At 41.5% G+C, this 24,377-nt stretch overlaps 3 protein-coding genes across 10 annotated transcripts in view; 1 reads left to right on the top strand and 2 right to left on the bottom strand.

The window, feature by feature from the left end:
- Positions 1 to 14,457, top strand: part of RAB23 (RAB23, member RAS oncogene family) — a 58,215-nt gene extending 43,758 nt beyond the window's left edge. For 3 of the 5 annotated variants that reach the window (XM_051854621.2, XM_070073915.1, XM_070073916.1), the window contains exon 7: positions 5,691 to 8,528. In XM_051854621.2, the coding sequence (XP_051710581.1) occupies positions 5,691 to 5,878 (188 nt within the window). In that variant the 3' untranslated portion in view covers positions 5,879 to 8,528. Of the gene's footprint in view, positions 1 to 5,690; positions 8,529 to 13,780 lie in introns of those variants that run through there. The other 2 variants (XM_017345219.3, XM_051854624.2) reach the window with 2 other exon arrangements.
- On the bottom strand, positions 607 to 13,443 carry BAG2 (BAG cochaperone 2). The gene is made up of 3 exons (XM_002714518.5): positions 13,169 to 13,443; positions 3,191 to 3,300; positions 607 to 2,094 (listed from the first exon to the last, which is right to left on the bottom strand). Exons 1-3 carry the CDS (start codon positions 13,279 to 13,281, stop codon positions 1,682 to 1,684), a joined length of 636 nt encoding a protein of 211 aa, XP_002714564.1. The 5' UTR covers positions 13,282 to 13,443; the 3' UTR covers positions 607 to 1,681.
- Positions 14,458 to 18,906: 4,449 nt separating the features above from the next.
- Positions 18,907 to 24,377, bottom strand: part of ZNF451 (zinc finger protein 451) — an 80,965-nt gene continuing 75,494 nt past the window's right edge. For all 4 annotated transcript variants that reach the window (XR_011388659.1, XM_008263071.4, XM_070073913.1 and 1 more), the window contains one exon: positions 18,907 to 19,615. Coding sequence is in view for 3 of the 4 variants with exons in the window: in XM_008263071.4 (XP_008261293.2) it covers positions 19,569 to 19,615 (47 nt within the window). In the remaining variant the exon portion in view is untranslated. The remainder of the gene's footprint in view (positions 19,616 to 24,377) is intronic.

Genomic DNA, 24,377 nt, shown 5'->3' on the forward strand with positions numbered 1-24,377 from the left:
GGCAGGAAAAGTCCAGGCCTGGTGAGTGGGCGATGGGGAGGGATGTACTTCCCAGAACCGAGGCTAATACAGATGCTGCGACACTTGAGAACCCAGAGAAAAACTTAGCTGTCCATTTCTTAAATCTCAAAAAGCTGGGAAAGAAAAAGATGGCACACAAAATCTTCATCTGACAGTGAGCCTAATGATAGCAAATAGCCTGCTGGCAAGCCGTAGATAGAACCAGTGTTTCCATGGAATGAAAAGATTTAAATGAGGCATAGTTAGGGACAGCACAGAAAGCAACCATGAATACTCTCAGATTGTAATTGCTTTATATAAAGAGGGACTAACTTGGCATCTCTGTGCAGAGAAGCCCAGCACTGCTTGCATCTAATCAAGTGTATTGTGAGTTGTGTTTTTTAGTGTGAGGAATACCTACATCCTAATGAAAGCCGTTCAGTGTATTCATTTCAAAGTTGTTTTGAGGGTAGTTGTTGAGGTTTTTGTATATCGATAGCATTAACTACTTTGAACACATGTGTTCTATAGTTTCGATTCATTCCACAGATAATCAGTACAATGGTTGACCTTGTTAGTAAATAAAAAGCAAACTACATCAAGGTGTTTTATATCTAACGTTAGAAAAAGTTTAATGCTCAATGTTGGACCAATTTCGGTGAAATGGCTACATTTTAATTACTAAAGATAGTATAAATTGATAGAACTGATACAAAACATTTGGAAATGTGTGTCAGGCCATGAAAATGTGTATACCCTTTGACCCAATAAATCCACTGCTGGGATTTATACCAAGAAAGTAAAAAAAAGAAAGAATGATAAAGCTTTATGTACATAATCTGCTGCAGTAATGGCAACAAAGCGGAAACAACCTAAATGTTCAATAAGAGGGAAGCAGGTAAGTGAACTGTTGTACAACTGCACAAAACAGAGCTTTTCAAGTGACAAGTAGGCAGACCTACTAGCAGCATTTAACTTAAGGACAACCAAGTTACAACACTGTAATTTTAGAGAAGTTATGCATCTGAGAGAAGATGAATGGATATAGTATTGATCACAGTGGTAAAATTACAGGTGACGCTCTCATACTTTGTCATGTTCACAAACCACATATTATCCACATATTATGAGGTGCACAAAAGTTCAGAATAATTTGGTTACAGATGCCTTAAAAAACAACTGAATGGGAAAATGTAGGGAAAGCCTCTTGTTGTGTGATTCCTTTCGTCCCGCTAAGCAGGGCTGAGCTAACACTAGGGAAGCAGTACGCTGTGTGCTGCCCAAGGGAAAGCACGCCGAGGCAGATGCCCCAGGTCCTTGACAGGGAAAGTAGTTCCTTGACAGGGAAAGCCTGGGAAAGAGCAGCGGTGGCTTTGCCCCCAGCTCAGTACTTACTGTCCCCCACGCCATACTTTGTATTCATACACAGAACAGGAAAAACACAGAAGTAATGTGCTAGATCCTAGTACAAGAATTCTATATAAAAACTTCTAGATAATTAAAATAGTTCTAGTTTTAATTGGTATTCACAAAACTGATGGCACTGGAAATACTTTCCTCATCCGAAACAACTATCCGTATCAAATAAGTGGTTATGTCTAACATAAAGAACTAGTTTTCACTTAAAATAGTACTTTACCATTCCTACATCGTTATTTGTAAATGCTCTTAGGTTTAAGGACTAATTAAATCTGCTTTCGGCATTTTGTTGCAGAGTTTTGGAACCAGCTCCTTTAGAATGCTCTAACAGCTTGATGGCCTTGTCAGAGTTTTCAATGTTTCTAAGCAGAGTCTCTAATCTTCTCTTAATTTTCTTCTGATCTTCAAGAGCACAGCCGATTACTATGGACTGAAATTTCTGATCAACTGGCCCTGGTGGCACCTCAGACGAGCAGGCACTGTAGAGTGACATTAAATGATTCTTAGCATTTCCCAAATCATCCAGAAACTTATTGACCACATCATCAATAATCCTTGTGGCATGTTTTAGGGATTCTTGCTGCTGTGGGTTTCGAATTGTTTCTACTGAAACTTCAACAGTGAGGGTTCGTCCCATCAAGCGGTTTGCAGTCAGATTTAATTCTTCTCTTTCTCCTAGACAGAAACAGTTTTGAAATGTCATCAATATGAGAGACAGACTTAACCGTGAAGAACACTGAGGCACGTGTGGCTAAATTTATTTTCTATAAGCACTTCTGCTATGAAATGTTTTAGAGTTAAAAGCTGAAACTATAACACATATAAGACTGATGAATTGTCTGAGATTCTAGAATAAATGTGCATGCTAATCAGAATATTTTGCCCCAAATTTTGCCTGAAAAAAAGTAATAATGGGAGTGGAGGATAAGCTGGCCTCAGAAGTGGGCCATGGCTGGGGCCGTGGCTCCATCCCCTGCAGGCAGAGATAAGCAGGCCCTTGATCTCAGTCTTGGCTAGCACAAGGAGGCAATCAATGATGGTCAAAAGAGCTCTGTTGTTAATCTTGGGTAAAAGCCACCTGGTTGTCCTTCATTGACTTTGCTCAGGAAGCTGAAGGGCAGACCAGACCGTGAGCCCCAGTAGCTGTGGAACAGCTGTGGCTGGACTTAGACTGTTCACATTCTCACCAGCTACCTGGCCCACAATTTATCCTGTGGAGCGCCAAGTAGGGAGTCCAGTGCCAATGAAAAAAATCCCAAGTGACCCATTCCTCCATACTCATGCTCTTCATACGAAAATGATCGCACATTCTGAGACATAAGTGGGCTTTTTCAGCCCCATAATGTAACCTTTTCTCTGCATTTTGTTTGCATTTCCTCTCTTTAAGTCACACCTCAGTTCATCTCTGCTTCTTTACTTCCCTGCTTCCACTCCTCACCTTTTGCTTCTGCTCTCACCTTTCCTGCGGTCCAGTAACTTACAAGCACCAAAGTTAGAATGTGGAACTGTGGTGAACAGGTGGCTTCAAGCTTGGGGCCAGTCCTGCAGCTGGTAGGGCTTTGCCGTTCGCTCCATGCTGCGGCACAGCGAGCATGCTGGGAGTGATCTCTGGGGAAGTGGCATTTCTACAAACTGACAGCTACAGCTGCTCTCTGCAGCATGCAATAAATGCTGAAGCCTAGAGTACACACGCCAGAAGTCAAGTACAAGCTGCCCACACTTCACACACACCCCTTGAAGACAAGCCCCCTTCAGTGGAAATGGCGCTCACCGTCACTGATCTGCCTCATGTCCTGGCTATTTTGGATACTGTGGATCATTTCCAGAAGGATTTCTTTCTCTTGCTCAACAGCACTGGCAGCTTCTCTCAAAGCTTCAACCCTATGTAAATTGGAAAACAAAGCAGTTATTACGGAGGATGTTCTTCGTATTGATCTTCATCTCTCATTCAATCCAACTCAGGTTTACAGACCATTAGGAACACTTCAAAAGTTCCTTGTTCCGCTTCTAATTCTTCCATTTTCTATTTTGTTTTTATCCACTTGCCTCCCTTCCATTTTCCTCCTTGCTTACAGGGCAACTGTTCCATTTTATTTGTTCCCACAAACTCTATTGTTTGTTAAATTGTGTACTTTTAAAAAAAAGATTTATTTGAAAGTCAGTATTAGAGAAAAAGAGAGATAGTGAGAGAGAGGTCATCCATCTGCTGGTTTACTCTGCAGATGGCTGCAATGACCAGGGCTGGGCCAGGCCCAAACACTTAGGCCATCTTCTGCTCTTCCCAGCCAGCAGCAGAGAGCTGGATAGGACACCCAGCAACTGGGACACAAACAGGTGCTGACATGGGGTGCTGGCGTTGCAGGCCATGGCCTTATCACCACACTGCAATGTCAGCCCCTACTGTGTACTTTTAATTTATATCTCATTCTGGTTTTTTTTTTCATTCAGCACTATATTACTATGAACCAACGAGGTTTCTGTGTGTACAGTGCATCTAATTGATAGCTTCTAGGGGAAAGCACTTGGTATAGTAATTCAGACTGCTTGAGATGCCCACATGCCATACTGGAATACTTGGGTTCAAGTCCTGACTGTTCCCAGTTGTAGCTGGCAGCTGGGAGTCAGCAGGGGATGACTCTAGTAGTTGGGTCCCTGCCCTCCACTCTATTGAGTTCCTGGTTCCCAGCTGGCCTGGCCCAGCATGGGTAGTTGAAGGCATTTGGGGACTGAATGAATAGACAGGAGCTCGCTCGCTCTCTCTGACTTTCATATAAATAAGTTGAAAAATTTTTAAACACAATTTTTAAAAAATCAGCAGCTTCTAATGATACAATATTCCATGTGTATACACACCTGATTTTACCTCCCCACTCTCCCAGAATGGATGCCTAGGGTGTCCACCAACTGCTGATTACTGCATATAGTGCTTCAATGAATGCATGCCACCCCCCTACCACCCCCAAGTGAGAATTTCCTTAGGCTACGTCCAGGCCACAGCTGCAGTGTATGTGTACTCTAAATGTGGCAGGGAGCTACAACTCTTCTCCAGAGTAGCTGTACCATCCCTCCCAACGGTGAAGCATGGAGTCCCTTGTCCCCACCTCCGTGGGCACGGAGCATTCCAAGCTTCTATGTGTTGCCAGTCTAATGAGGGCGCAGTGATATCTCAGTATGTAAGTGCATTTCTTTCCTTATTAATAATGTTTGATAGCTCTTCGATATCCACAACAACCTGCTGACATACTTTGCCCTTTTTTTAAGGTTCATTTTTAATTTATTTGAAAGGCAGAAGGACAGAGAGAAAGGGAGAGACAAAGGGAGAAAGAGATCTTTCATCTGTTGGTTCACTCCCAAAATGGCTGCGATAGCCAGGGCTGAGCCAGGTCAAAATCTGGAGCCTGGAACTCCATCTGGGTTTCCCACACGGCTCACAGGGGCCCAGGTTGTCAGCGATCATCCACTGCTTTCCCAGATGCATCAGCAGGGAGCTGCACTGAAAGTGGAGCAGCTAGGACCTGACCCAGTGCTGACATGAGATGCCAGCCTCCCAGGCAGCAGCTTAACCTGCTGCACCATAAATCCGGCTCCTTTGTGTTTTTTTCTTTTTTAAACAGGAGTTCCTGTCTTTTTGTTGATTTCCATACTGGAGATATTAATTTCTTATTGATTACAGACACTGCTGTCATAGATGAACTTTGTCAGGATCTCCTTCACTAAGCAGAAATCCTTATCTTGATGAAATCAAATTCATCATTTGTTTAGCCTTTTGGTTAATGGTTCTGAAGTTTTGTTTAAAGGCCTTCTTCACCTCTGACCATGTGATATTTTCCTGTACTAACTATACAGTTTTAACCTTTCTTGTATTTGTATCTTCAATTCATTTGGAATCCATCCTTATGTGATTAGCTAAGGTTTTTTTTTTATTTTTCTTTTCCCTGCTGATCTGTATAATCTTTACTGCATACATTAGCATATTTGACTGTTCTTAACCCACATACACTTTAATATTTGGCAGAGCAGTTCCCCAAGCCCCAATCTTCTTTAGAAGAAGTGATTTATGGCCCATTATTCCTCCATATAAACTCTAGCATAAGTTTTTGGGTTTCTCAAAGAGTTGAGGGAAATCAGACCTCTTTATAGTATTTTCACTACATTCAGGGACATGACGCATCTCATCACTTACTCAGATCTTCTATATTCTTTATTAGAGTTTTGAAGTATTTTTCATTCTAGCCTTGCGTACTCCTTTTTGCTTTTTTTCTTTTTTTTAGGCAGAGATAGAGAAAGAAGGGGAGAGAGAGATATCTTCCGTCTGCTGGTTCACTCCCCAAATGGCTACAATGGATGGGGCTGGGCCAGGCTGAAGCCAGAGCCAGAAGCTTCCTCCGGGTCTCCCATGTGGGTACAGGGGCCTAGGCAGTACTTGGGCCATCTCCCACTGCTTTCCCAGGTGCATTAGCAGCAAGCTGGATCAGAAGTGGAACAGCCAGGACTCAAACTGGCGCCCATGTGGGATGCCAGCACTACAGACAGCAGCTTTGCCCGCTACGCCACAGCACTGGCCCTGTCTTGTGGGCTCTAAAGTGTTCTAGATTCTTAGGTACTTTTTGAATATTATTACTATTATAAATAATTGCATTTTCTACTCAATTATTGCTGATTTAATAAATGCTGTATTTCTAAGTTCCTTTTAAAACTGGCAACCTCAATTTACACATTAATTTTAATGGCCAGTCTCTTGTTTTTAATGGTTCTTCTAAGTTGATGATCACATTATCCGCCAAAAATAATTTTTATGTCCTCCTTTATAATCATATTCTTATTTTCTTCTTTAGTCTTGACTAAGGTCCTCTCTAGAACTGTATTTAAAAGTGACAGCGATGGGGTCATCTTTGTTTTTCCCAACTTTAATGAGAAAGCCCCTGTAGATTTTTGGTAGAAAGTTCTGATCAAACTATAGGAGCGTCACCTTCCCTACCACTCCCACTGCACACACATGCACCCACCACACATATACAAGAACACATCTAGTCACTGCAGAACTAGGTTGTAGAATCAGGAGGGCAAAAGAATTTAAAAAAATTCTTGCACATCTCAAAGTGTTATATTGCGAGATCACTGTCTTCTTACAGATTACAGTAACTATGTCACCAACTTTCACAAAATGAAACAGACTTATCCCCAGTATTTAAATGGTCACAGAAACACAAGATCATGGGAGCATCATCAGTGGACTGGGTGACCTGGAGAGACCTAACGGGAAGATGAGGGGCTGACGCTGTGGAGTACTGGGTCAAGCCATTGCTTATGAACCGGCACCCTGTATCAGAGCACTGTTCTAGTCTCGAGAGCTCTGCTGCAGAGGGAGCTCCCAGCTAACTCGCCTGAGAAAACAGCAGAACATGGCCCAATTATTGGGCCCCTGCCACCAACAAGGGAGAACAGCATGGAGTGCCTGGCTCCTGGCTTCAGACTCGCCCAGTTCTGGCCATTGCAGCCATCTGGATAGTGAACCGGTGCTCTCTGTCTCAGTCTCTCTGTCTTTTAAATAAATAAATGAATCTTTAAAGAAAAATGGGAAGGCAATTTGGTAACTTTCTGAAAGAGCCAGGACATGCCCAACACCTGTCTGTGATATCAACTGCTGGCTTCTGGACTCCAGGACAACACCCAAGCCCCTTTTGCTTGCACTCAGGCTTTTTGGTCACTGAGACTCATATCCTTAGCTTCTCTTGTACTCAGGCCCTTGGACTTGATATCAACATCCTAGGTTCTCCTTGAAGATGTCCTGTCACGGGACTTCTCAGCTGCCACAACTGTTTGAGCCAAACCCCTAATAAATTTTCCTTCCTTCATATACTTAAAAAAGAAATACTAGATCATGGAAGGTCTAATGCAGAATACTGCCTTAAGTGGGCACAACAGGAACAACCTCATGTCAGTTCCAGAAAAGGATCTCCCCTTCTCACCCCAATCACACATAGGCCTTTTCCCCATTCGTCACCCACCTGTTATACCCCAAAATAGCACTGATAGAGTATGAAATCACAGAGTAACTTTATTCTTCAAGATACTAAATATATGTCAAACTTTGTGTTTATAAAAGCCAGGAAAAGCAAAGAGTTGGTAAGGGTCTTATGTTATAAATTTGGCTGGAAAACACAATAAAATATGAGTACAATATTCTACAAATCTGATCCTCTTCCAGCACCATTCACTATTTACTTAAACATTTTACATTAGCAAACCCTCATAGGTAATCTAGGGCCCAGTACAGGAAAGAGACTTGAGTTGGCACTAATATGAAATATTTAGGCTAAAAATGTAAAACATGACTCCAATGTTAAATACAGAAGAAACATGTGACTGGTAAATGAGAAGATGCTGAAAGAAAAGATTAATTTTTAACACTCTTGAGCATGCATTCAAATAAATGTAAGATGATAAAGAGAACTGAATTCTGTTCTAAAAGGCTTCAATTTCAGTACATTACAATCATAAATTCATGGAGTTATCAACAAAATTGGTTAAAAAGAGACATTGAGAAAAGCATATAACCTATCATATAAGGAAGACAGTTTGTCATTAATTGAGACCAACTGAAATCAGAACTTTTAAAAAAGTTCTGTGGGATTTTCCAGGGTTGCCAGGCGTTGTCCTTGTGAAAGAACTGATCTTTTCTGCATTTTTAATGCACAGATCTCCCTCTTCATAGCAAAGGTAAAACATCATTCTTCAGAATGTGAAGATCCTAAGGGCTTTTTTGGCACCGTGGGCCTTTCACATGCTATCCTCTCTTCCTGCAACCTTCTTCCTCCCGGACCGTCTACTGCGTGATGTTCTCCAAAACCCAATCCTTCAGGCAGGAACTACTGTTTCCTTACCAGCGTCCCCTCCTCTTCCTTGAGGTCATGACTGCTTCCCATGGCACTGTTCATTCATTTAATGCAGGGACTGCATCATAATTTTAAATTTTTTTCTTTTACCAAACTGAACCTGGATCTTTATTCAAATACTATTTGTATTTTTTATCAGCTATTGCTATTCTTAAAATTAACTCACATAAATTTTGTCTGTAACTTTCTCATAAAAAACTTTCCCATCAAAAACTGTTAACCACTGTATTTTTTAATATTGCCTGTCTCTCTATTATTCATCTTTAGAACTCTGGTTAGGCCAGTGAGGGGCCGTCTCACTTTATGTTTCACGTTTCTGAATAGCTCTCTGACAACACTGCTCCTGGCAGAGAAAGGGCAGTTCTGTATTTGCTAATAGATCCTAGAAGCAGCTACATGTCCAAATTGGGAAAGAACTTTCCCTCACATCAAGGCTGGCCTGCCTGGTGCTCCTGGAAAACCGTCTCCAGGAAATCACACTAAGCAGGCTTTGACAACACAAGCTGAGGACAAAAGGACAGCACAGGCATCCTCAGCTGGTCCAGCTGCCCCAGAATAAAGAAGCAAAAAAACACCCTGTTGGGAGACTTAGAAGAGATACAACGACAATTTCATCTAGACTGGCTACTATTGATATGTCTGCTAATAGAGTAGGCAGTGCCAACTGCATGGGCACTGCCACTTGCTAGCCGTGTGACCTTGAACACTTCCTCTCTTCCTCAATTCCTCACCTATGAAATAAGGCTAAGAAGGAGCTGACGGTCATGACTGAGGTGAAGCAGGTTAACACAGTGCCCGACAGAGCTGCAGCAGTATTGTTCGTGTGAGCGACTATGTGTAATGTGCCCAGAAGGTATTCTATACTTACCATTATCAACATAAACTTCTATCTGTTAGTAACAAGAACTTGTGTTTTCACAAAAGGAAGGAAAATGGCAAATGCCCATATGAGAGAAATGACTTCTGAAACAAGTTCTTCAAGTCACAGCACAGTCCTGTTCTGCTTCAATATTCCTGTTACTGTTATGGGAAAACGGTGGTGGAGAACATACCTGGGTTCTTTGTCTCACATGGAAGAATATTTTCTAAGTGGGTAAGCAGAGAGATTTAAAGATTTATTAGAGTCAAAGACCACCATCCAGAGCAGCATGGAGGGGGGCTCCCAAGAAAGGAAAAACCCCCAAAGCACCCTGTGGCACTGGGGTTTTTAAGTATAATTTTGGGATGAAACTGTCAATCAATAAGGTGGGGGACAACCCCAACACAGGACCTTATTTACAATTCTTCATCCTGCCTGGCTTGTTCACAATAAAACAACCATCACAAGGGTGCGATATCTAATTTGTTTTCACAATAAACTGGAGCTCTGAAGGGTAGAGTCACCACTCCCTTGCTATTTTCGTGATAAGATTGGAAGCTCCCAAGGAGTGGGCAGGCAGACACTTCTGACCTTGCTAAGGATAACTTTCTGGGGGGAACATTTTCCACCCTCAGTTTCCAGACTGCCTATTAAACCATTTGACTCTTCACATTATCAGAAGAATGCTACAACAATCACTTAATATTTTAAGCAATGCAAAACTTGGAAGGATTTTCCTAATGATTACCAAAACGATAAATTACATTCACTATCAAAATACTCTCCTGTAAAAAAGGGACGGGTGTTTTTAGTGTTAAGGCACTAAGTCAGGAATGACAACAGCCTTGCGCAAGCCACTTAATTCCCCTGGACCTCTGTGTTCTTACATTTCTAAAACCGATAACATGGGCCCTCTTTCTACCTCAAAGGGTTTTTGTGAGTTTCAAATGACAGCTTGGAGGCAAAGTGTTCTTTGAAATTACAGGCTGTTTTTACCATAATAACTATGAAGCCATCTGCCCTGGAATGCTAGTACCACCTCACAAGGAAACTGAAGCAGATGAATTATCCATATAACCCCCGACCCGGGACTTCATTTCCTGTGGCACGATAAGCACAGAAAATGGCAGACAGGAGGAGGGAGGCAGCCATTACATGATCAGTTTTGGGAAATATGTGAGCAGCCCATCTCCCAGTCCTATCATTTTGCTCTCTGACAGTCTCCAAAACCCATTCCTCAAATATTTTCCTTACCATTCTGAGCCTTCTGGGGTCTACCCGGTATCTGGCAGATCCCGGGTGTTTAATATTTACTGAACTAAAGGCTACTTGAAAATGCATTTTCCTGTCAGTAAAATCATATCATTTCTACATTTAAAATTATGATGTATTTAAGAGAATTAAGGCATGAAGTCTTAGAGCCTTGCGAGCCAGACTTCCTGTGTTCAGATTTAAAGCACACTACTCTCTGGTGGTATGACCTTGGATGAGTCTTTAGTTTCTAAGCCTCAGTTTCTCATCTGTAGAGTGCAGATTACAGTAATTTCCACACAGATATGGAGCCTGACATGTAAGCTGTATTATTTATAAATGATAAATGTCTAAAAAGATAATTAGCAGAGTAGCTTGAGCTATTGACAAATGTAAAATTATATTCCATTCAGAAATCATGAAAACCAGGAGAGAAAGGAACTGCCTCTTTGGGGACGCAATCTGGAGACAAAATGCAGTCAAAAAAGCAAGGCTTGTGTAACAATCAAGTATCAGAAACAAACTGAAGAAGACTGCCAAACATTTTACAGCATTTTAAGCATCAGGAAGGCCAAATATTCCAGGTCATCAAGCACTGGGTATAATCCTGTTTTTGGTTTCAGAGGGAAGAAGTTTCCTTCCCAAACATCAAACTAGCATTAGAGAACAGTACATGCATACTTCTAAGTACAAGCTAAAATGCCTCACTCTACTAACATAACTACTTTATTAGTGTTACTTAATATGACCTCAAACGATGAGAATAAATTATATATGAATTTCATGTTTGAAAACTCGACCTCCCTCTAGGCACGATTCTAGTTTTCACTGGTACAATGCTCTGCACATTGCCTGCATGGTATCATCCAAACTTCAGTTAGGATCAGCAGTAGCATTTTTCTCTATTTTTGCGAACCTTCTGAAACACTTGTTTAGTTTTCAGTATTACTCTTTTTAAAAGGAAGAAACAAAACTCTAGAATTATTCGAGAAGCCCTTGAAATGAACAATTAACACACATATTAATCAGACTTTCCTCCTTCAGCCCAAGTGGTAATTAAGCAACTTGTAATTTAATCACTTATGTGCAGTAATCAGAATTCATTTGACATTCACCAAATATCAGAAATACAGTAATACCCCAAATCAGAGGCCTTGTTTTAGAAGAGGAGCACTTGACTGCTTTTGTGCCTACCACATGTGAGGACAATGACTCAGCTTGTCATTGGAAGGAAGGAAGGAAGGAAGGAGGGGGAACATGCTCCTCATTCCTATAAGAGAAAACCTGTTCTCTCTGACTGGGGGAGAGAGGCTAGTAGAGAACGCCTGGAGAGAAGTCTAAGGTACTTACTAAGCTGCTACACAAAAGAAATCCCATTCCTTAGAGGGGCTTGGAGTAGCTGAGGCCACTGTAGTTTCACTCCACTTTCTCTGGGTGTTGAACCCAGGTTTGCTGATTCTGTGGCAATCCATAAGGAAGCATTGCTTCTCTCTTCAACTTGTCGCACCCTAAGTGAACCCCAGTACCTGGCTTAGGGCCCAGGTGGCTCTGTTGCCATCCCTGGAATTGTGAGTGGAGAATTTCACACTTTCTGGCGATTTCCTCCCAGTAGTAATAGCGAATCTTTTTTTACTAGCAGACACTGTGGTTACTGGTATCTTTTCTGGGCAAACAGACACTTCTTCATGTTTTGCTATATTAATGGAGGGAGAGAAGGACACACAATACAGCACTGTTTACACTTTGGGGCTTCCACACTCCTTTGCGCCTTCAGAGCTTGGCAGAAACTACTGAACCAAATCCTATGTACAGTGTCAGGGGGCTATGCGTGTCTCAAGATTTTCACCTAACTATACCTGCACACAACCACAACGCAGACACTAACTTCAGACACAAATGTTCATAGATAGTACATATACGTTTTTATACACTGTTAAAGGAAAAAGCCATTTCCAAAACTTATTACTACTTAGACATTCTATACAAGCCTATCACTATCTTACTTACTTAAAACTGTCATCAAGGGAAAAAGGAAAAACTGTTGACTATCTTTTCATGCTTTCGGGCCAGTGACTAGCACTTTTAAGGTCTCAGCAGCATCTTTTATGTAAGGTAATAAATATTAAGAAAATAAATACTGGAACACAGTATGTGGGCTTAGGAGAGCAAAGGCAGCCATAATGTCTTTAATCCACGAGGTACAGGACCCAGTTACTGTTCCTCCTACAGCCCCTCCCTTGGCCTACTGCTCTACAATTTTTGCTCTTAGATGCATTCCTGGGGTCCCCCCCCTTTCTGCTCTGAAGTGCTTTGGAACAAGAAAACTTCACGGGGGGTGGGGTGGGGTGGGGAGAACACTTTAATCTTTTTCCCTTAACTCGCAACCTTGGGGGGGGGGGGCTTAAAGATCTTTGGGACCCCAGAGAAGGTTCTGGAAATAATCTCCATTACCATCACCCTAACTTTTATCTTCTCTGGGTATTCGCTAAAACACACAGGTGTGTTCACGTGTCCATCAATAACGTGCTCACAGGTTAGCTGGGACGGAACGCGTTTTCTCTCAGCGAGGAGAGGAAAACCTGCCAGGACACAAAACCGCACCGCCTCCATCCACACCACCCCAACAAGCAACTTCTCTCGCCGCCGCTTGCCCCAGGCGGGGCCTCCGCCCGCCGGCCGCCCACGCGGCGAGCAGGACGCCCGAGCCCGCCGCGTGCCCCTCGCCGGCCCGCCGGCCGCTCACCTGAGCTCGAGCTGGTCCAGACTCTCCAGCAGGCGGCTGGAGCGGTCGGCCATGGAGGAGGAGCGGCAGAAGCGCCCCTCGTTGGCTTTGGCGTTAATCTTCGCCTGAGCCATCTGAGCCTCTGAGGCGGGGCGGCCGAGAGGTCACCGGCCTCTCCCGCGGTGGCGAGTGGAGCGCTCCCGGGCCGCAGGCGTCGCCGTCACCGCGCGGGGCGCCCGCCTCTCTCTGACGCCCGCGGGGGCGGCTCGCGAGGACGCGCCGACTCCGCCGCGGCTGCGTGGCCAAAGAAGGGCAGGCGCGGCGCGCGCGGGCTGGGGGTGGCGGGGCCTGGAGGGGGCTAGCTGGCCGCAAAAGCTCGAGGGTGGGCCTCAGGAGCTAAGGCCTCCGAGACTCTGGGATGGGAGGACCCAAAAAGGGGAGCACCTAACGTAGTCGGCTGCTCTCTGCTCCTGGAACAACCCGAAATCGGCGCGGAGACCCAGCGAACACCCAAGCCCCGACTCTTGGTGCAGCATAAAAGTAGCCAACTCCCCCTATGCGGAGTTACCATACCACACGGTGGGCAGGCTGTGGGTGCATGGCTCACCGATGGTTTCGTTTACTTCCTTTCAGCACCCAGAATTCAAAGCAAGAACGAAAAAACATTCAGGTTTCTGCCGACAGGGAGAAAAGGTCCCTTTGCAAAGCAGAAGACATAGAAGGACACCGCCTCCTCGGCAGTCTGTACTTGACCAAGTCACTTTTCTGAGAATAACAGCCTGGACCACACTGACGCTACTGAGAAAGAATGAAGCAGCTATCCCGTCTTTGCCTGTCTAGCTCCAGATGCGAAGCAAAGTGAATTTAATTCCCACACATTCCAAGAAAGGGAATTTCACTTTTATGCCTACAAAAATTTTTTCTGGTATTTTAAATAGTTGGTAATGGTCACTTCACACCCAACGTATTAAATCTGTTAACGACAACAACAAAAATCCAGTAAATATCAGTAAAAGATGGAGCAGGGCCGCTGTATTTAAAATATTGTGCTTTGCTCCGCTCTCAGGATAGCTCACGTTACAAGAATGTTCGTATTGCAAGTATGAAAACTGAAGGCATGGAAATGGTAATAACAGCTTTGAAGCTGAATCACAACCTTTCATCAGTGACCATCACCACTTAAATACTTTAGCAGAGAGGGAACTCTTAAGCCTGGATCCCAATTCCATCTGTACTCATTCTAAATACTAGTAAGCTTTTGGTATAGGGTGTTATTTGACCGATCTCATTAAACATATTTTTGCCAAACATTAAACTCGATATCCCAACACATTTTGTGAATGGCTTGATGTCTCTCAAGAGACTTTAGATTCACCTTGGACTTTCTCTCATGTCCTAGATCCAGTCCATCAGTAATCACATGAATGCTACCTTCACAGTATGTCCAAGATTCTTCCCTCAGCTCCATTTCCACTAGGTCCACGTAACCTGGTCAACTTGCACCTGGATCATTGAGCGTCCCTCTTTGGTTCATACTTCCACTCTTGCTTCTCATGTGTATTCTCAACTGCAATAATCCTAATTAAGGTGGATGACAGCACTTACTCTCAGAAACCTTCAGTAGATCCTCAGATCAGCATAAAAGCCAAGGTCCTTAGAAAAGCCTCAAAGTTGATCATTACTCTCCTAGCCCATGCTGCTTCAGACCTACTAGCCTTCTTGCTTTTCCCTGAGTATACCAAGCACCCTTCGAGAACTTCTCATTCACTTGGAACTTTTCTCAACCACAGATACTTCTTTTTTTCCCTAAGATTTTATTTTGAAAGAGAGAGAGAATGAATCTTCCATCCACTGGTTCACTTCCCAGACGGTCATTAACAGCCAGGCCTGGGCCAGGCTGATGCCAGGAGTTTCATCCAAGTCAGCTGTGGGTGGCAGGGGCCCAAACACTTGGGCCATCTTCTGCTGTTTTTGCAGGCCATTAGCAGGGAGCTGAATCAGAAGTGGAGCAGCTGGGACACAAATCAGCACCCATAAGGCATGCTGGTGTCAAAAGCAGTGGCTTTAACCACTATGCCACAACACCAGCCCCTTCAATACTTCTTGACTTATAATGGGTTAGTCATAATTGTATTCATAATTTTAAAATATTCTAAGTCAAAGACACTTTTTTTTAAAGATTTATTTTATTTGAAAGACACAGAGAGAGAGGTAGAGACAGAGAGGTCCTCCATCTGCTGGCTCACTCCCCAGATGGCCGCAACTGCCGGAGCTGCGCGGGTCTGAAGCCAGAAGCCAGGAGCTTCCTCCAGGCCTCCCACATGGGTGCAGGGGCCCAAGGACTTGGGCCATTTTCTACTGCTTTCCCAGGCCACAGCAGAGAGCTGGATTGGAAGAGGAGCAGCTGGGACTAGAACCAGCACCCATATGAGATGCCGGTGCTTCAGGCCAGGGCTTTAACCCGCTGCACCAAAGCGCCAGCCCCATCAAAAACACATTTGATATGTTTAATCTATCTAACATAGCTTAGCAACAGCACACTGTAGTGTTTAAGTTGCTTATTCTTGGTAGCTTACCAAGAACTGAGGCTTTCTGCCACTCCCCAGTATCTCAAGAGAATATAGTTCCACATCACTAATGAGCAAAAAGATCAAAATTCAGGATTCAAAGTATGGTTTCTGTTTCCTCACACTATTGTGAAGTCAAAAATTCACGTCAAACTTTTGTTAAATTGGGGACCAATGTATTTGCAAAGCTTATCCCCGTGCCTTCTTCAGGTCACTGTGCATGTTCAATGTTCAACTGAGCTGTTTTCTGACCACCCTTTTAAAAAAAACAAGTCCCAGGGCCAGTGCTATGGCACCAGCATCCTTATAGGGGCCGATTCATACCACGCTGTTCCTCTTCCAATCCAGCTCTCTGCTTTGCCCTGGGAAAGCAGATGACCCAAGTGGTTGGGCCCCTGTACCCACGTAGGAAACCCCGGAAAAAGCTCCTGGCTTTGGATCAGCCTAGCCCCAGCCATATGACCATTTGGGGAATGAACCAGCGCATGGAAGACCTTTCTGTCTATAACTCTACCTCTCAAATAAAATCTTTAAAAAAAAAAAAAAATTACAAGTCCCCTTAACCCCTCCATCTCTGAACTATTCCATTCCTTCTGTATTTTCCTTTATTACACTTATCACCATATTTGCTATTTTATTGACTTTATTTATATTCTAACAAACTGTCCAAACCCCTCTGCCATATTGTGCACTGTGAGGGCTTTGTTTTGCCCACTGGTGTATCTCAAGTGTTTAGTATATTTGCTGACATGTGGCAGGTACTCAATATTTTATGAATGATGTAATGAAAAGATAAGCATGTTTGTGTTAAATATTTACTTGTGATAATCCATAAACTTTCTTTAATGTCATACACCAGTACCTCCTTATTTCTACATTAAGTTCAAACTATGAAAGTTCTAAACTTTTTAAATTTTTTAAAAGTAGAAATACAATCAGTGATAATTATCCATGAAAAGATGTAAAAATAACCAATTACCTTAAGAGTCATGATGAAATATCCCTCCCCTGTCATATAAAAAGCTTAAGTTACTCTACCACATCCACCATAAAATTCTCCTAATTTGGACTGTGTATACAATATGTGTGTGTAATCTCTGGCAGAGGTGCCGTTTCATCTACTTATTGGCTGAATCATTCTTTCTGGCATGCTCTTTCTATTCCTCATTATTTAGCAACTACAGCAGATATGTATAAGACCCAGCACAGTGCCCTGAAAGCTTTGGTTAGGGGCCGGCGCTGTGGCACAGCAGGTTAAGGCCCTGGCCTGAAGCGCCGGCATCCCATATGGATGCCGATTCGAGACCCAGCTGCTCCATTTCCGATCCGGCTCTCTGCTATGGCCTGGGAAAGCAGTAGAGGATGGCCCAGGTCCTTGGGCCCCTGCACCTGCGTGGTAGCCCTGGAGGAAGCTCCTGGCTCCTGCATTCGGATCGGTGCAGCTTCGGCCGTTGCGGCCAACTGGGGAGTGAACCATCAGATGGAAGACCTCTTTCTCTCTGCCTTTCCTCTCTCTGTGTAACTCTGAATGGAAAAAAAAAAAAATAAGATTTGACTATCATCTTAACATAAAAATTAAGCACACAGTGGTCACTTTGGAAAGATGACTGGTAAATTCTCAAGCTACAATGTCTACTTCAAGAAATGAAAATTAGGAGAAAGAAAAATAAACCAAACTGGTTTCTAATATGGTTGAAAAGATACTAATTTAAAAAATAAAAAATAAAAAAACCTGGGGCAGGTGCTAAGGCATAAGAATGCCGATTCGATACCCAACTGCTCCACTTTCCATCCAGCTCCTTGCCAACGCACCTGGGAAAACAGTGGAAGACGGCCCAAGTGCTTGGGCCCTTACACTCATGTGGGATACCTGGAAGAAGCTTCTGGCTTCAGATCAGCTCAGCTTCAGCCATCGTGGCCATTTGGGAAGTGAACCAGCGGATAGAATATCTTTCTCTTGGGCCGGCGCTGTGGCTCACTTGGTTAATCCTCCTCCTGACGCACTGGCATCCCATATGGGTGCCGGTTCTAGTCCCGGTTGCTCCTCTTCCAGTCCAGCTCTCTGCTGTGGCCCGGGAGGGCAGTGGAGGATGGCCCAACTGCTCGGGCCCCTGCACCCGCATGGGAGACCAGGAGAAGGCACCTGGCTCCTGGCTTTGGATTGGCGCAGCACTGGCCATGGCGGCCATTTGGGGAGTGAACCAACGGAAGGAAGACCTTTCTGTCTCTCTGTCAAATAAATGTCTACCTGTCAAATAAATAAAAAAGAAAATTAAAAAAAAAAAAAAAAGAAAAACTAGTCTAAATTCAGTAAGGCAAGACATAATGCCATGTGGAAAGTGTTAGTGAAACTCTCTCACTGTCTATAACTCTGTCAAATAAAAAAAATCTTTCTCTAACTCTGCCTTTCAAATAAATAAATATCTTTAAAAAAAAAACTAGGAATTCCCTTCACACTAAAATAATTTAATACTGGAGAAAAAGAGCGAGATTCTAGCAATATCTTTGTCTTCAAGGAAAGCTTTATATTTATAAGGATATTTTTAACTTTAATAGACAGTATAAGTCCTGTTGTTCTCCCATTTATGTAGTGTTTTTTATTGTTCAAAATGGAGTTGCAACAATTAAGAATGATATATGTACTATCAAAGGTAGAAAACTGACACTCCAATGAACAACAAAATTGAAGATATTTTATATGAAATAAAAATTTTACAGTTAAGGAAGATTATTCCTGAGTAGACAATTTGACATTATTTTATCTTTTTATTGAAAGCCAGAGAAACAAACATATAGACAGAGATCTTCCATATGCTGGTTCCCAATTGCATAGGCAGAGGCTGAGCCAAACTGAAGCCAGGGGCCCACAATACAACTGGGGACTCCCATGTTGGTAGAAGGGAACCAAGTACTTAAACCATTACCTGCTATCTCCCAGGGTACACATTAGCAGGAAGATGGAATTAGAAAAGGATCCACAACTTGAACCCAGGCACTCCAATAAAATATACAGGTGTTCCATGCAGCATCTGAAATGCTGGACAGAATACCCTCTCTGGTGTTATGAAAAATATATTTACACAAATATATAAAAGGACTAATGTTCTTAAAAATAAATTTAATTCTATGCAAATATTTTGGCATCACTCTGAAACCTCATAAAAGTCACATAAAAGGCTAAACAGGTAAAAGTATTGGAAATGGTTTCATTTTAATTATTTTGAAAAAGCTAGGGTGTGTTTTACTTTAGCAACATGTTGCTTGAATTAAAGCCAAGAATATACATCTGCATGATACAAAGAATATTACTGGCAAAAATTTTAATCTCTTTCATGATCAAGTTGCATTACTCTCTTCTAATAATCATAAAGATCTCAAAGTTATTATATATTAATGCTATATATAAGAAGAATTTACAGAAAAATTGAGCTATGATATCTTTATTTATATTCATTATCACTCCTAAAAAAATAAACTAGAGTCATCTGTACAGTACAAATAAAATTAAAGAACCAATGCTATCTGGGAAACATAGCAATAGTTAAAAGCGATGTTTTGTTTTCCTTAAATTCTTTTAACCTAAATATAGGAACACAAAGTTAACCTGGAAACTGTTATGTGTATATTAGAACACATGACTTACATTTTCACTAACATGTATTCTCTTCCTAACATACATTTTTGCACAATAGCACAAAAATACAAAGCAAATATCAGATTTTGAACATATGAAAGCAAAAACATGTTTTCAAACACATTTGTACTGGGTTTCTGGTCTCCTTTAGAAAACAAACAAGAATTCATTATCCTGAGTCTCTTCAAGGCCACTTGATGTTGAATGGTAATATCTGTAATTACATTTCCTCAAGACTTCTTCTAATAGCTTCTTCTAATTCCACATCTGCATTTAAAAAAATAGAATTTTAATATTTAGTGCTGAAAACTAATCAATATTTGCTTTGTGTAAATTTCAACAACTGTACATCCTTTCAAAAGAGAGGAAAGCCAAAACAAAAAACACAGGATAACTTGGTTTCTCCATCATAAAATATTTTGAAATATAAGAATCCAGATATTATCTCAAATTCAGCCTCATAAACATATGAACTTAAGTGTTAAGGAACATCCAAGAAATATCCATTGAGGGATGCAGAATGTCAGCAATTTTTTAAAATTACTGACAGACAATCACTTGTTTCAACATTTTCAAAAGTTTGTGTCACTTATTTCCTAAAAGACTTGAGGTAATGAATTTAAGATAAAGTAGAAATATTAAGGAAACACCATGAAATGACAAAAATTCACTAACTATTAAAAATTTAGTTTTTTTGGTTATTTGTATCTCAGTAGAGCTGGAAAAAGTTTTAACCTTTCTTAGCATCTAAGGCAGAGTGAAACATGGCTACATAATGTAACATGAGAAGCAAATCACATAATCCATGAACATACACATATGCAACTCATTTAACAAACACCCAATATTCACTGTATACAACAAATAGGAATAATATAGCAAACAAGGCATTACTAGGTTCACAAGTCCTTCTCCATCTCCTTCCTAGGAATGATGCTAAAAGCCAGGAGTGTAGAATGAAGTGTTGATTTCTTGGCTTTCACTAGCTTCTCATACCAGATTTATTTCATTCCATGTGGTCCAGTCTCAGAGCCTACTTGGTTTACAGGTATTGGTGATCCCTCAAAGATGCAGCTGCATTTTCCTCTTAGGAAGGACACTGGTATTATGTTGTTTGCAATTTAAAGCACCACAAGTCAGTATAAACTGTGGATTAAGTTAAAGCTACATCCTAGCACCAGTAAGTTGCCCTAAGATGAATGAGAAAATGCAAAGGAAAGCCAAGATACCCAGCAAAGAACAAGGTGACAAGAATTATATAAAATAGGGAAACTTACTATAAGGTTAAGATTGTAGTACTAGTGCAAGAATAGATAAGTAGACTAAAAGAAGAGTATAGATAGCTCAAAAACAGACCTATGCAAACATAGATACTTGATATATGACAAAGCACAGCAAAATGGTGGGGAAAAGTGGTGTTTAAAATAAATGGAATTAAATCAACTGACAGCACCATTTAATGACTAAACGAAAAAGTCATAAAAAGGGAGAAAATATCTGCAATACCTGGAACTTGTATCTAGAATTATCTGAAAGATTTAGCACAAAAAAAGAATCAATAAAAGATAAGTCAATAGAAAACTGTCAAGATATTAAAAAACATATTCACAAAACATTTTAAATGACCAATAAACATTACTCACCAGAAAAATGCAAAATAAACCCAGAGAGAAATCCTAGTACATACTCATTAGTGAAAAGACTGAATGATTTCAATGATTAGTGAGGATGTAGATCAATAGGAATTCATACACACACCACTGGAACTCATGAATTTGGCACAACCACTATGGACAAAGTTTGGTACTAGGTCTACTACTTAGGCTGAACAAAAGCAATTCCATTCCTAGGTATATACTCCCAGAAATGTGGACATGTGTGCATCAACGTACATGAGAATATTCATGGCAGAATTATTTCTAACAGTCAGTATAAACAAGTCAAATGTCTGTAAATGACAGAATAGGTAGATTGTGGTATATACACAGAATACTGTACAGTACTAGAAATATAGAAACCAAAGTAACATGCTAAAACAGATGAATCTAAAAAAATGCTGACTGAAGGAAACCAGATACAAAAGAATATGGCCCACACATATATATTTAAATATATATATATGTAATATGAGACACTGAAGATATGTGGCTGCCTAAGTTAATTAAAATTAAATGAAATTTAAAATTTTTTTCAAGCTACATTTCAAGTGCTAAACAGCCACATGTGATAAGTGACAATCATACTGAACAGTGCCTATAACTGAACATTTCCATCGTCATAGGAAATCTATTGGACAGGGATGGTCTACACGAAACCGTTTAAGTCAAGCACTACTAAACTACTGTGCTTCAATTCCCAACAGTGATTACTAATCTTTCTTTGGAAAGAGGGACAGGGGAATTAATTGGAAGAAGGCATAAAGGGGATACTTCTAGAGTACCAGTTGCTATGGATGAAATTATGTTCCCTAAAAAAGTATGTCCTAACCTCTGTGTCTTAGTCCATTTTGTGCTGCTGTAACAGAACACCTGAAACTAGGTAATTTATGAAGAAATTTATTTCTTACAGTTTTGGAGGCTGGAAAATAAAAGGACCACATTGGAAGAGCGTGTTCTTGCTGCAACATCCCATGGTGGAAGAGAACACAGAGGTTGCCATTTTTTAACAATCTACTCCTAAAATGGTACACTCCTTGGATAATTCACTCATGAAAACAGTTCCCACGCCCTAATCATCTCTTAATACCCTATCTCTTCATCCCATTACAATGGCAGTTAAGTTCTGGAGGGGACACTCAAACCCTGGCACCTTAGTACCTATAAATGGGGTCTAATCTGGAAATTAGGACCTTTGCAAGTTAAGATGAGGTCATCAGGGTGAGCTTTAATTCAAAATGACTTGTGTCCTTGTAGGAAAAGAAAACTACCACATAAAGAAAGACATAAGGAGGTCTGGGCCTTTAGTCAAGTATTTAAGATACTTACATCCCAAATCGTGGCACCTGGGTTCAATTCCCAGCTCCGGTTCCTAATTGTAGCTTTTTACCAATGCAGACCCTGGGAGGTAGCAAGTGATGGCTTAAATAATTGGGTCCCTGCCACCCATATGGGAGACCTAGATTGAGTTCCTGGTTCCCAGTCTAGTTCTGGCCACTATGAGGATTTGGAGAGTGAATCAGAAAATAGGAGCTCTGTTTGACTCTGTCTGCCTCTCCATATAAGAAAAAAAGGCATGGAGAAGATGGCCACATGAAGATGGAGGCAGAGGCTGGAGTGATGTATTCATTAGCAAAAGTGCCTTAAGATTGCCAGTAATTACCAGAAGACAGAAGATGGAGCACGGCCCTGCTGACTTATTAATCTAGCCTCCAGAATTGTTTGACAGTAAATTTCTGCTGTTTCAAACCAAGTTTGTAATACTTTATTATGGCAGCCCTAGCAAACCAATACAATGGAGGTGATCTACTTTTAATATGAGAGGTGGTTACCTTCTTTGTATTTTGTGTATCATTAAAATAACTGACTTATTTGAAAGGCAGAGCAACAGAGAGAAAGATTTTCTGTCTGTTGGTTCACTTCCCAAATGGCCACAACAACCAGATCTGGGCCATGCTGAAGACAGGATTATCCAGGGTCTCCCATGGGGGTGGCTGTGACCTACTCACTGTCTCCTAAGGTACACATTAGCAGGAAACTGAAATGGGAAGCAGAGCCACGACTTGAAACCAGACACTCTGATATACAATGCAGGTATTCCAAGCTATGTCTTAACACTATGCCAATCATTAAGTTATAGCTATAACATGGTAAAATAATAGAAATTAAGTATATAACTTACAAACTAATTTTTTAAATGACAAAGCTACAAATGAAATAACAGAAACAAATACAAGTTTATCAATTATCTATAGTGAGCTTACCAGTTAAAAGATGTATAAAAGAAACCAAAAATCTGTATGGTTCTACTTCCAGTAATAGTGGAATAGCTTATATCGCATAAACAACCTCCTTCCCCAGTCCCCACTCCCAGCCTGGACCGCCACAGACAAAATTATGAACTATTTTAAGGCACAGGAGAGCAATCAAAAGCAGAAACAGGAAAGAAATTGACACTTAAAAGAAGTGAATTGCATAGGGTTAAATTTACAGCTTTTTTTTTCCTTTTTTTTTTTTTTTTTTTTTTTTTTTTGTCTTAGGGTACTTATTTTTTCCTTGTGGGAAAAGATCGCTAGACTTTACTAAAAATCCAAATTCTTTGTGGCTTGAGAAAATCAAAAGTCAGGGTGTGGGTCTGTCATAAAAGCTAGGGGGAGGGAATCCGAGGAGAAACATGAAGTAACAAAAAGAGAATAGCCGGCGCCGTGGCTCAATAGGCTAATCCTCCACCTAGCAGCACCGGCACACCGGGTTCTAGTCCTGGTCAGGGCACCAGATTCTTTCCCGGTTGCCCCTCTTCCAGGCCAGCTCTCTGCGGTGGCCCGGGAAGGCAGTGGAGGATGGCCCAAGTGCTTGGGCCCTGCACCCCATGGGAGACCAGGAGAAGCACCTGGCTCCTGGCTTCGGATCAGCATGGTGCACCGGCTGCAGCATGCCAGCCATGGCGGCCATTGGAGGGTGAACCAACGGCAAAAAGGAAGACCTTTCTCTCTGTCTCTCTCTCTCACTATCCACTCTGTCATATTAAAAAAAAAAAAAAAAAAAAAAAAAAGAGAGAGAGAGAATATCCCCTAAATCTACATGTCCTTGGTTGATCTGTAAACTGCATTGTTACGAAAGGACTCAAGATTCTCACTGAAAAACAACAGTTGAGAAGCTGAAAAAAGTCAGCAATTCTAGCTGTTGCCTATTTGGGTTATGTATGGGAGAGAGTTTGAAGTTTGAGTCTAACAAGTTAACTGCCTACAAGGAAAAAATAATACTCTTCAGATGAATATAATAGAATAAACAGAATCTGCAATCATGTGACCTGTGTAGGGGTTTAACAACTCTGAGCCAAAGATCATCAAATTAAACCCATGGAAGGAAGGAAA

Source organism: Oryctolagus cuniculus, chromosome 5, assembly GCF_964237555.1.
Source record: "Oryctolagus cuniculus chromosome 5, mOryCun1.1, whole genome shotgun sequence".
In the NCBI taxonomy this organism is placed as follows: Eukaryota; Metazoa; Chordata; class Mammalia; order Lagomorpha; family Leporidae; genus Oryctolagus; species Oryctolagus cuniculus.